At 52.5% G+C, this 10,774-nt stretch overlaps 2 protein-coding genes across 2 annotated transcripts; both read left to right on the top strand.

The window, feature by feature from the left end:
- The first annotated feature begins 324 nt into the window (after window positions 1–324).
- On the top strand, window positions 325–3,865 carry LOC141726193 (uncharacterized). The gene is made up of 3 exons (XM_074530704.1): window positions 325–637; window positions 2,426–2,507; window positions 2,693–3,865. The coding sequence occupies exons 2-3, from the start codon at window positions 2,453–2,455 to the stop codon at window positions 3,340–3,342; spliced, it is 705 nt and encodes a 234-aa protein (XP_074386805.1). The 5' UTR covers window positions 325–637; window positions 2,426–2,452; the 3' UTR covers window positions 3,343–3,865.
- Window positions 3,866–6,619: 2,754 nt separating this feature from the next.
- On the top strand, window positions 6,620–9,315 carry LOC141726230 (uncharacterized). Its single transcript, XM_074530835.1, has 3 exons — window positions 6,620–7,687; window positions 7,796–7,879; window positions 8,065–9,315. Exons 2-3 carry the CDS (start codon window positions 7,828–7,830, stop codon window positions 8,733–8,735), a joined length of 723 nt encoding a protein of 240 aa, XP_074386936.1. The 5' UTR covers window positions 6,620–7,687; window positions 7,796–7,827; the 3' UTR covers window positions 8,736–9,315.
- The last annotated feature ends 1,459 nt before the right edge of the window (window positions 9,316–10,774 follow it).

The following is a 10,774-nucleotide window of genomic DNA, read 5'->3' as shown; positions in this document are numbered from 1 at the left end:
GCTGAGGGTGCTCGGGCTGGGGGGGCTCTCTGACCTTCTCACACCTGAGTGAAGGTGCAAATGAGACCATGGGAACGCAACCTGCGGATCTGCTCGAACTTGGATTGTACTGAACAAGAAATGGAAAGGAGTGAGGGAGAGAAATAAATCAGAAATGTTCTCAGAGAGAAAGAAATATGAAAAGGCTCCGGCCCCAACTCCGCAGCTCTCGGGGACACCCGCAGGGCGCAGCGCCTTTCACAATTCCAGCCAATCAGAGGAGGCGCTAACCAAGTTCCAGCCAACCGGAGCCTTTCTCGCCGATGACTCACCGGTTGCCAGGCGGGCCCGCAGAGCCCAGCGGCCCCGGAGCGGAATTTGGGACTCGGGCCGGGGGGACGGATCCGCCCCGGGGGGGTCCCCGAGCCCCCTGCCCAGCCCTGGGGCCGATCGGGGGCTCCCCCACCCAGCAGCCGGTGCCGCGGGGCAGAGCGGTGGGAAAGGGGGGTCCGGGCTGGAGCGAAGGAAATGCGGGAAGAAGGGGAGAGACAGGACGAGCAGGAGCGGGAGCGGAAGAATCGCGGCGCTCGCAGCACCCGCACGTCGAGCCTGCAGCACCCCCTGCCCCGGGAGCATCGCCCCCAGCCCCGAGCCGCAGGTGAGGGCGGAGGCCGAGCTCGCCTCGGCTCCAGCCAGGGGTCTCCGGGAGGATTTTTTGGAGAGTGTTCGGAGCCGGCAGATGCCGGACTCGACCCCCGGATATCTCCGGGCTCCCTAAGAGGAGCTTTTTCGGGGGGAGAGGAGCCGCGATCGCCCCTCGGGAGGGTCCCGGGGGGTCCACGTGGGGACGGCCCTGTACCGACGGGGCGGGACATTGGTTTTGGGGATCTTCATGAGAGCCGGGGCTGTGGAACGGGGGACCCCCGGGGCGGGGAGAGGGGAAGGGGCGATACCGGAGCTGGGGGACCCCCGGCAGCCCGGAGATGAGGCGGGGACGGGACCCCCTGACCCTGACAGGGGCGTGTCCTGGGGTGACTTCATGATGCTCGTACCCCCATCGGTCTGTTTAGCCCAGAAATGAGTTCTACACCTTTAATGCTGGTTCTGAGAGCGAAGGGGAGGAGGAAGAGCAGTAGTTTGTTTTCATATGCTGCACTCACTTCTCCACATTCCGGGTCCTGGACTGTTGTGATGCCTTAAGGAGCTGGAACAGAGGCCACATGGAGTTAAGAGGAATAAAGTTGATTTTTACTGAAGTGCCTTTAAAGGCCACACCCTGGCAGCAGAGGAGCCATAGCTGTGGTTCTGCCTGGATGGCTCCAAGATGGGAGCAAAAGAGGGCTTGGTCATGAGATCTCACATTTAAACAAGTTTTAGTCCATTTGTATATAGAAGTTAACTGCTCAATTAATAGTTTCAAATGATGAAGTTACATCTTCCTTGCTTGCATGCCTGCTGTCCTCTTTTCACATTGTTTATGCTTTGGGCTTGAAGTTTTAAGAGATTGTCCTTGAGTCTCCAGCTAGAACAGGATTGTTGTGTCTTCACCACCCTGTGAAAAGATCCCAGTAACACTTAATATAAAACTAAAAGCTGCACATCAAAACAGAATGCAAAAATTTAAAACCTAAGGTATCAGTTGTCTGCAGTTGGACAGACAGCAGGACAGAGCTCTCCTTTGCTTTTAGTTAGTTTTAGCTCGTTGAGGCAGAGAAGTTCCTCCAACTGTGGTTTTTCTTTTTCTTTGGAGCTGTTTAAACCTGCTCTGGACTGAACACCCAGAACACCACTGGCAGCTCACACCTGTGGCCCACCAGGCTGAGCCTGGGCCGAGGCAGTTCCAGTGCTGGAGGGGCCGTTAACAGACTGATAAGAGACTGAGTGAGCCGAGCTACAGCCCACGGAGGGAATTGCTGAGTTTGTCATGTCTTTTGGAGTGGCAAGAGGTTTTATTTTTTAATATTGTTCATTTTTTGTGCTGGTGAATGTTTTGCCTGTTAAATAAACAGGTTTCTTCCCCTTTTCTCCATAGAAATATTTTCTCAATCTGGTTGGAGGAGAGGCCGCTTGAATCTGCTTTCTAGAGGAAACGCTTTTGGAGATTTTCTCCCAAATATGCCCTAAACCAGGACAGGGTGGTGGGAAGAGGGGAGAGCCCTTAGTGACAGGACTGGGGTGAGGCTGGAGAAGGGGACCCCAAAACCCCCCAGCATCCCTAAGCAGGATCCTGGAGAGGGGAGATCTCCAGTGCCCATGGGATCTCCAACAGCCCTGAGACAGGGGACCACCAGAACCCCAGAGACTGGAAATGGGAAAATCCTGGTGGCTTTTTTTGATTCACTCTTGATTTTTGAAGGATTTTATGGACACCAGACTTCTAGTGATGGACTTGGGTGGGAGGAATCCCCAACCCAAGGCATTCGCACCTTGTTTTTCCCCAAACCAGGATTTCCCATTCCCAAACCTTGGCAATATGGAGGAGGAGAAGGCTTGGAGGAAGAGGAAGATGCCCCGGGACACCCAGGCAGGTGAGGAGGAAGTCAGTGCCCCTTTCCCCTCTCTCCTGCTCCATCCCCCAGCCCAGCACAGCCCCCAGCTGCTGGACAACCCTGCTGCCAACGCCATCCTGCTGGGGATGCACTGGGGAGATCTCCTTCCCCTTTTGGGTGGCACGGAGGCAAATCCCATCCTCTCCTTGTCCTTCCTCCCCCAGAGAAGGAGCTGAGGATGGAGACCAGGGAGGAAAAATCCCCACAGCAGAACCTCATGGAAGAGGCTGTTTTGAGTGACTTCACAGTGCAGGAACACAATGGGGAGGAAAATCCCCGGCAATCCTGCACAAGGAGGGGCTGCAAACCCAGCCCAGGGTGCTATGAGGAGGAAAGACCCACCCTGAACCAGGAAGGTGGACAGAGCTTCAGCCAGAGCTCAGAGCTGGTGGCCCATGAGCAGCTTCATGCCAGCGAGAGGCCCTATGAGGGCTTGGAGTGTGGGAAGAGCTTCAGGAAGAGATTCAACCTGATCTGCCACCAGAGGATCCACACTGGGGAACGGCCGTACGAGTGCTTGGAATGTGGGATGAACTTCAGCCACAGGTCTGACCTGGTTGTCCACCAGAGGTTCCATACTGGGGAGAGGCCCTACGAGTGTCCCCAGTGTCAGAAGAGGTTTCACACCAGCACCCACCTCCTTGTACATGAGCGCATTCACACCGAGGAGAGGCCCTTCTGCTGCCCCAACTGCGGGATGGGCTTCAGGCACAAATCCACCCTCGTCACCCACCGGCGCATCCACACCGGGGAGAGGCCCTACGAGTGTCCCCAGTGTGGGAAGAGCTTCTCAGACCGCTCGTTCTTTACCTGACACCAACAGAGGCACCGGTAAGGGCAGCCCTGTGAGTGCCCCAGCTGCAGGGGGAGCTTCATGCATTGCTCCAGCTTCATCCCTCATGGGAGGACCCACGTTGGTCAGAGCCCTGGCGATCCACATTCCTGGTGATCTGCATTGGAAGGTGGCTGGATATTCTTTTGTTTTGACCCTAATTTTCTTTGGATTCATCTTCATCCCTTTAAAACAGAGAAAACTGGGGTAAAACTCAAGAAATTCATCAATGGCATCTAAAGCCTCACTTTTTACTTGTGTTTCAGGGGAATCTGGGATTCAGGGAGATAATTGGGAGAATTTGGGGGTATTTGATGTACTTGTTTCCCTTTCTTGGCACTGAAAGAGACAAGAGGGTTCAATCTGTCACCTCAATGCCACTGAAAACTACTCAATCCCACCCCAAAATTCCTGGATTCCACAGCTCTTTGGTGTGGAATGGGATTGGAAGGGGATTGAGCAAAGTGGCCTTCAAATCAGGAGGCTTGACATGGGCATTAGGTGGGGCGGGATGGGTGGGATGGGGTTTGGGAGGTGGGAAATGGGGGAAATATGGCTTGGGAAGGGAGTCATGATGTCCACGAGGGGTGGGATGGGTTGGGGTTGGGACTGGGGAGGTGGGCTGGGGTCTGGAATGAGACCGCCAAAGTTTGGGAATGATGAAGGGAGGGGGAGCCCATTACTGAATGAGTTCTTGAATAATCCACATTCCTGAAGAGATTTTGGAGTATCTCATGTTTCTGAGGCAGTTTTGGGGCACTCCCCAGCTCTTAGGGGTCTTTCCTGAGAGCAGCTCCATGGAGCCCCATTGCCAGGGGTGGTTGCCTTGGGCACGAGCAACCTTTAAGGCTGGTTCTGAGCGTGAAGTGTAGGAAGAAGAAGGGGCAGCTCTTTTTCAGAAACTGCACTCCTCCACATTACGGCTCCTGGAAGGACAGGATGGACAGACAGACAGCGGGACAGAGCTCTCCTTTGCTATTAATTAGTTTTTAGCTCACTGAAGAAGAGACGTTCCCTGGACTGCTCTTTTTCTTTTTTTTTTTTTTTTCTTTTTCTTTGGAGCTGTTTAAACCTGCTCTGGACTGAACACCCAGAACATCACCAGCAGCTCGCACCTGTGGCCCACTGGGTCAGGCCTAGGCCACGGAATTTCCAGCACTGGGGCGACTGATAAGAGACTGATAAGAGACTGAGTGAGCTGAGCTACTTCCCACAGGGGGACTTTGTGAGTTTGTAACCTCTTTATATTTTATTGTTTAATATTGTTCATTTGTTGTGTTGGTGAATGCTTTGCCTGTTAAATAAAGAGTTTTTTTCCACTTTTCTCCAAGGAAATATTTTCCTGAACCAGCTGGGGGAGGAGCTGCTTGAATCTGCTTTCTAGAGGAAACCTCTTTTGGAGGTTTTCTCCCAAATTTGCCCTAAACCAGTGTAGGATGGTGGGGAGAGGGGGGAGCCCCAAGTGGCTGGATTGGGGGGAGGCTGGAGAGGGGGAATCCAAAACCCCCCAGAATCCGTAAGCAGGACCCTGGAGAAGGGGGATGCCCAGGACCCATGGGATCCCCAGCAGCCCTGAGATGGGGGACCACCAGAACCCCAGAGGAATGAGACTTGAAAGAGGGAACTCCTGGTGGCTTTTTTGATTCACTCTTGATTTTTGGAGGTTTTTATGGGCATTAGGTGAATTGTAGAGATGGACTTGGGTGAGAGGAATCCCCAGCACAAGGCATTCACACCTTGTTTTTCTCCAAACCAGGATTTTCCCCAAACCATCCCGCAGTGACATCCCCCCTGTACCGCTCTGGGTAAGCTTGGTCCCAAACCTGACCCCAATCCTGGTCTCAATCTCACTCCACATATAGACACACTCCAGCTCTGTATTTAATCACATCCCAGTCCCAGACTCGACTAGCCCCAGACCCAATCCCAACTCCAGCCCTAAAGCCAATCCCATGTCTAGCCATAACCCCCATCCCAGCTCTAATCCAAATCTCAGTCCCAACTCCAGTCCCAGCCCCAATTCCCGCCCCTTCCTAAACACTCAGCCCCAAACCAAATCCCAGGTTCTGCCGTTCTGGGGCTTTGGGGGTGTCTCTGTCCCTCTGACCCTGATGATGTTTGGGTGGGGTCACAGCAGGGCTCAGAGGGACAGAGACCCCCCAGCCTCCCCAGGTGTGAGAAGGTTGGAGAGCCCCTCCAGCCCCGAGCAGCCTCAGCGGTGAGAGGGACACAGAGCCCCTGGTCCCCAGCCCTGCACAGGCATTCCCTGAGGCCAGAGGGATGGAGACCCCCTGAGCATCCCCCAGGGTGAGGGGACAGAGACCCCCGAGCGTCCCCTGGGCTGAGAGACAGAGACTGCCCCGAGCACCCCCTGGCACAGGGGTGAGAGGGAGACCCCCCAGGCATTTCCTGGGGTGAGAATGATGGAGACCCCCGGAGGAATGGCTCGGGTGAGAGGGACAGGGACACCCCCTGGGGAATGGCCTGGGGTGAGAGGGAAAGGGACAGCCCCTGGGGAATAGCCTGGAGTGACAGGGACAGGGACAACCCCCCCAAACTCCTCCCAAGCATTCCCCAGGGAGAGAAGCACAAAGACCCCTTGAGCATCCCCAGGGTACTGGAGAAAATAAAGTCGGCAGAAATCAAACTTAACTCTGCATACAATACTTTGAGGAATATTTGATTTTCCGACAAGTCACCTGTGATGAAAATGCAAACAACTCCTAAACATGAATAAACTGACGATAGAAGCAATGCTGTGGCAATTCCAAGATTCATCAGTTCCCGCACAGCTCGAGCTCAGCTGTTGGCAGGTTCCAATAAAACAAACAGGAAATTTGGCCCATTACAGATTATTAAATGGAAGGGGAAGCTCTCTGTTGCTGTCACAAAGGTGAAAGGGACAAAGAGAAAAATGATTCTCACATTTGGCAAAGAACCCAAGCCTTGGAATTCAGGAGATATTTGGGAATTTAGCTATTGAGCTGGGCTTCTTGTGGGACTTTTAGCAGCCTTGTGTTCCTCACCTTGGAGTAAGCGAACTTTATAAATCAATCTGATATCATTTGTTCCTTCTCCTCCAGTGATTTTAACCAACTTTTCAAGGAAGGACAACAAAATATTTTCTTTATACTGGGCACCCACAACAGCCATTTTCCTCATCAGTTCTCCCATCAGTCACTCAGAGGAAGCTGCGTGCAAGTTTCCAAGAGTTCCTCCAGAGAGAACCACAACCTCCTCAGTGGAGGGAACCATGTTGTTGTCAAAGGCACTTGAGGTCAGACAACAGTGCCTAAACTCATTGTGCCAAAATAATGTCACAATCTGGTTAAGAAAATTGTTAGATGGACGCCTCTGCCTCAGGTAAAGTGCTAACGAGACCAAATCCAAAGTGGATTTTATTGAACAGTAAATGTCAGCTAAAGAGAGAGATGGAAAGAAAGAGAAAAGGGGGGACAGCAAGGGACTGACAAGGGACAGAGACCTCCCCTGGGGCAGGGCAAGTGTGACATTGTCCCCTGTGTGTGTGGCCTTCCCAGGGTGGGGGTTTTACACCTGAGCCAGTTTGGATAAGGGGGGTGGAGTTCATCCTGTGAGCAGGGATTACCCCACTCTTTCAGGTTGCAATGTAAGATGTAACCAAATGCATGTTTTCAATCACCATCTTCAAAAACTGCTATAAATATGTGGGGCAGTGTTCTTTATCTCTTCCATGACTCACCCCTGATAACGCCCTCCAGGGAAGATATCTTCTGTGAATGGGCCATTGAGTGTCACTGCAGGAATGATAAAATTCCATTTCCTACTGGTCCCTTTCCAGTGTACCACCCATTGTGGGATGCTCTGCCCAGGAGGAAGAACCAAGCATTTCTACCTGGATATAAACTGAGCCTTGCAACACCAGCAGCAGCTAGCCTACTGGATTCCCAGAGGACAAGAGCTCCATAACCATCACTGGACCTTCAGAGGAAGACCAGACCCTTCTACAGGATCACTGCTTTGACAGAATCACCTTCATCACTCCAACAGGACTGCAGCCACCATTTAATGGGACTGCTGCCACCACCCTGACCAACAGGGTGTCAGGCTATATCCTGACTCTGTCAGTTTAAGGCAGTTTTTCTCTATCATTGCCTTGATCTTCATTTTCTTACTAAATTGTAATTCTCGCTTAGACTCTCCCCTAGGTTTGCCTTCATACCAGTTCAAAAGACAATGTACTCACCGCTTGTCTTCTTCCCAAACCAGGATTTTCTATTCCCAAACCTTGATTGGACGAAGGAGGAGGCTGCAAAGAACAGGAAGGAACCCTGGGATACCTAGGCAGGTGAGGAGGAAGTCAGTGCTCCTTTCCCCCTCTCTCCTGCTCCATCTCCCAGCCCAGCACGGCCCCCGGAACAAAAGACAATGTGAGCACCCTTTGTTTTCTTCTCAGAACAGGATTTCCCATTGCCAAATATTGATTGGATGGAGGAGAAGGCTGTGATGAACAGGAAGGAGCCCTGGGATACCCAGGCAGGTGAGGAGGAAGTCAGTGTCCCTTTTCACCTCTCTCCTGCTCCATCTCCCAGCCCAGTACAGCCCCTGGCTGCAGGACAACCCTGCTGCCAATACGATCCTTCTGGGGATGCACTGGGGGAATTTCCTTCCCCTCCCTCTGGCATGGAAGCAAATCCCATCCTCTCCTTGTCCTTCCTCCCCCAGAGAAGGAACTGAGGATGGAGACCATGGAGGAAAAATCCCCACAGCAGAACCTCATGGAAAAAGCCATTTTGAGTGACTCCACAGTGCAGAATTCCAATGGGGAGGAAAATCCCCAGAGATCCCACAGGACGAGGAGCTGCAAAGCCAGCCCAGGGTGCTCTGAGGAGCAAAGACCCACCCTGAGCCAGGAAAGTGGACAGAGCTTCAGCCAGAGCTCAGAGCTGGTGATCCATGGGCAGCTTCATGATCGGTGGAAGCCCTACAAGTGCTTGGAGTGTGGGAAGAGCTTCAGACAGAGCAGCACCCTGATCCAGCACCAGATGATCCACACTGGGGAATGGCCCTACGAGTGTGGGGAACATGGCAAGGGCTTCAGCGACAGTTCCACCCTCATCAGGAATCAACACATCCACACTGGGGAGAGGCCCTACAATTGTCCCCAGTGTGGGAAGAGGTTTCGGAGAAGCTCCAATATCTTCCAGCACCAGCGGATGCACACCGAGGAGAGGCCCTTCCGCTGCCCTGAGTGCGGGTTGGGATTCAAGCACAACTCCAACCTCGTCACCCACCGGTGCATCCACACTGGGGAGAGGCCTTACGAGTGTCCCCAGTGTGGGAAGAGCTTTACCCAGAGCTCTGCCTTGACCAGTCACCAACGGAGACACCGGTAAGGGAAGCCCTGCGAGTGCCCCGAGTGCAGGAAGAGCTTTGTGCCCTGCTCCTGCTTCAGCCCCCATGGGAAAACCCATGTTGGTCAGAGCCCTGGTGAACCACATTCCCAGTGATCTGTGTTGGGAAGACATTGGGCTGGTTATCCTTTTTGTTTGGCTCTAAATTTCTCTGGATTTATCGTATAAAAACACCTGAAATAGGACTAAAAAGAAAGTAATTGATTAAAGATGCCTAAGGTCTCACCATTTCACAGCTATTTCAGGTGGAATTTATAGTTTAAAGATATATTCTGGGGAATTTGTGGGTTCTTGGGGGATTTCAGACAGTGTTCTCTGTATCTTTACAGTCCAGAAGTCATAATGCATTGATCTGTCACCTCAGAATGACTCAGTCCCACTGAAAACACCTCAATATTACCCCAAAAAGCCTCAATCCCACCTCAAAATGGCTTGTTCCAACCTCAAAAAAACTCAGTCCCATGTCAAGATATTTCAATTTCACAGCCTCCAGGGTGAGATGGGGTTGGAAGGAGATTGGGAGAAGTGGCATGCAAATTTGGAGAAGCGGGATTGGGATTGTGTGGGGCTGGGTGTGTGGGATGTGTTTTGATATTAAATAAACCTTTTAAGAATTATTGATTTCTGTCCGATTTATTTTCTATCAGTTCAGTTTTGTTTTTCAGAGTGCCACCTTCTCAGCTGATTGTGTTTGTGCCCTCCTTTCTCTCCTGCCTTTCTTTCCCTGCTCTGTTTCTGTCTCAGTGTCTCCCTTGACCCAGGGCAGCTCCCACAAAAGACCCTGCCCTGATTTAATTCCCAATCCATTAGCTACAACAACCATGGGTGAAGTTATGAAGGCTGGCAGTGAAATGTCACTGTAAGCTCTTTCTCCACTTGGCTTTTGGCTCCTTCTTAAGAGCTTTGCCTTCAGAGGCAGGAACACCTTTTCCTGGTTGGGAACTGCAATTCCAGCCCCTGGGAGTGTGTGCTGTGGATCCTAGATGGGCATTCCTGAGGCTCCTAGGGCACTGCTCCTGCTGTGCCTCCCAAGGAGCTGTGCAGGGCCAGGGGACAAGGTCCAGCAGCTCTGTTGGTTCTGCAGTGCCACAAGGGCCCCTGGTTCCATGAGTTTCCATACTGCCAACAGGGGTTCCTTGGTTCCCATGATGCCCTGCTGTGTCACCATGGATATTTGGTGCCATGAAGTTCTTCAGTGTCACAATGGCCTCCCTCGCTCCATGAGGTTCCACAGTGTCAGAATGGCCTCCTTGAATGGGTAGTGTCACCATGGACCATTGGCTCCATGCAGCCCTACTGGGCCACCATGGACTCCTTGGTTCCATGAGGTCCTGGGGGCATCTCCATGGTCTCCTTGGATCCACACTGTCACAATGGACCACTGGATCCACGTGGCCCTGCTGGGTCACCATGGCCCCTTGGTTCCATGGCACCCCAGGGTCACAATTGACTCCTTGCTTCTACGTCACCCTCTCAGTGCCAAAATGGCCCCTTTACTCCATGAGGAACACAAAATTTTTATAGAAACATTGAGCAAATCCTGCTTAGTACACCTGGGAACATCTGTTTGCATTCAAGAGAGAGGTTAAAGGTGAGGATGGCACCAGCAGCTTCCATCTGCAACAGAGATCCAGGGAAAGGACAGGGACAGAGAATTCAGCTGCAAGACTCAGAGAATTCTGCTTACAGAGATCATTTCTGCTCACACTGTCCCTTTTAGAAAGGTGACACCATTCCAGGCAGCGTGGACTGAGCAGGTGGTTCCTGAGTGGGGTTAGTTGTTCAGGAAACCTGCTCAGGCTTTTCCATTCTTTCCTTCCCACCAGGAAAACTTCTCCTGAGCCTGTGTGCAAGTACAGCCCTGAGGAGAGCAGGTGGGATGTGGTGCAATGGGCTGGGACATGGACTGCAGAGCTAAGGGACAAGGTTCTGCTGCAGGGCACAGGGATGTCAGTGCCAGGTGCACAATGTCAGACATGGTGAGGCTGGGGGTGAGGAGCAGCTTGTCCAAACAGGGTCAG

This window comes from Zonotrichia albicollis, chromosome 33 (assembly GCF_047830755.1).
Source record: "Zonotrichia albicollis isolate bZonAlb1 chromosome 33, bZonAlb1.hap1, whole genome shotgun sequence".
In the NCBI taxonomy this organism is placed as follows: Eukaryota; Metazoa; Chordata; class Aves; order Passeriformes; family Passerellidae; genus Zonotrichia; species Zonotrichia albicollis.
Note: the sequence above shows the minus strand (reverse complement) of the source record. Positions and strands in the feature narration are given on the sequence as shown.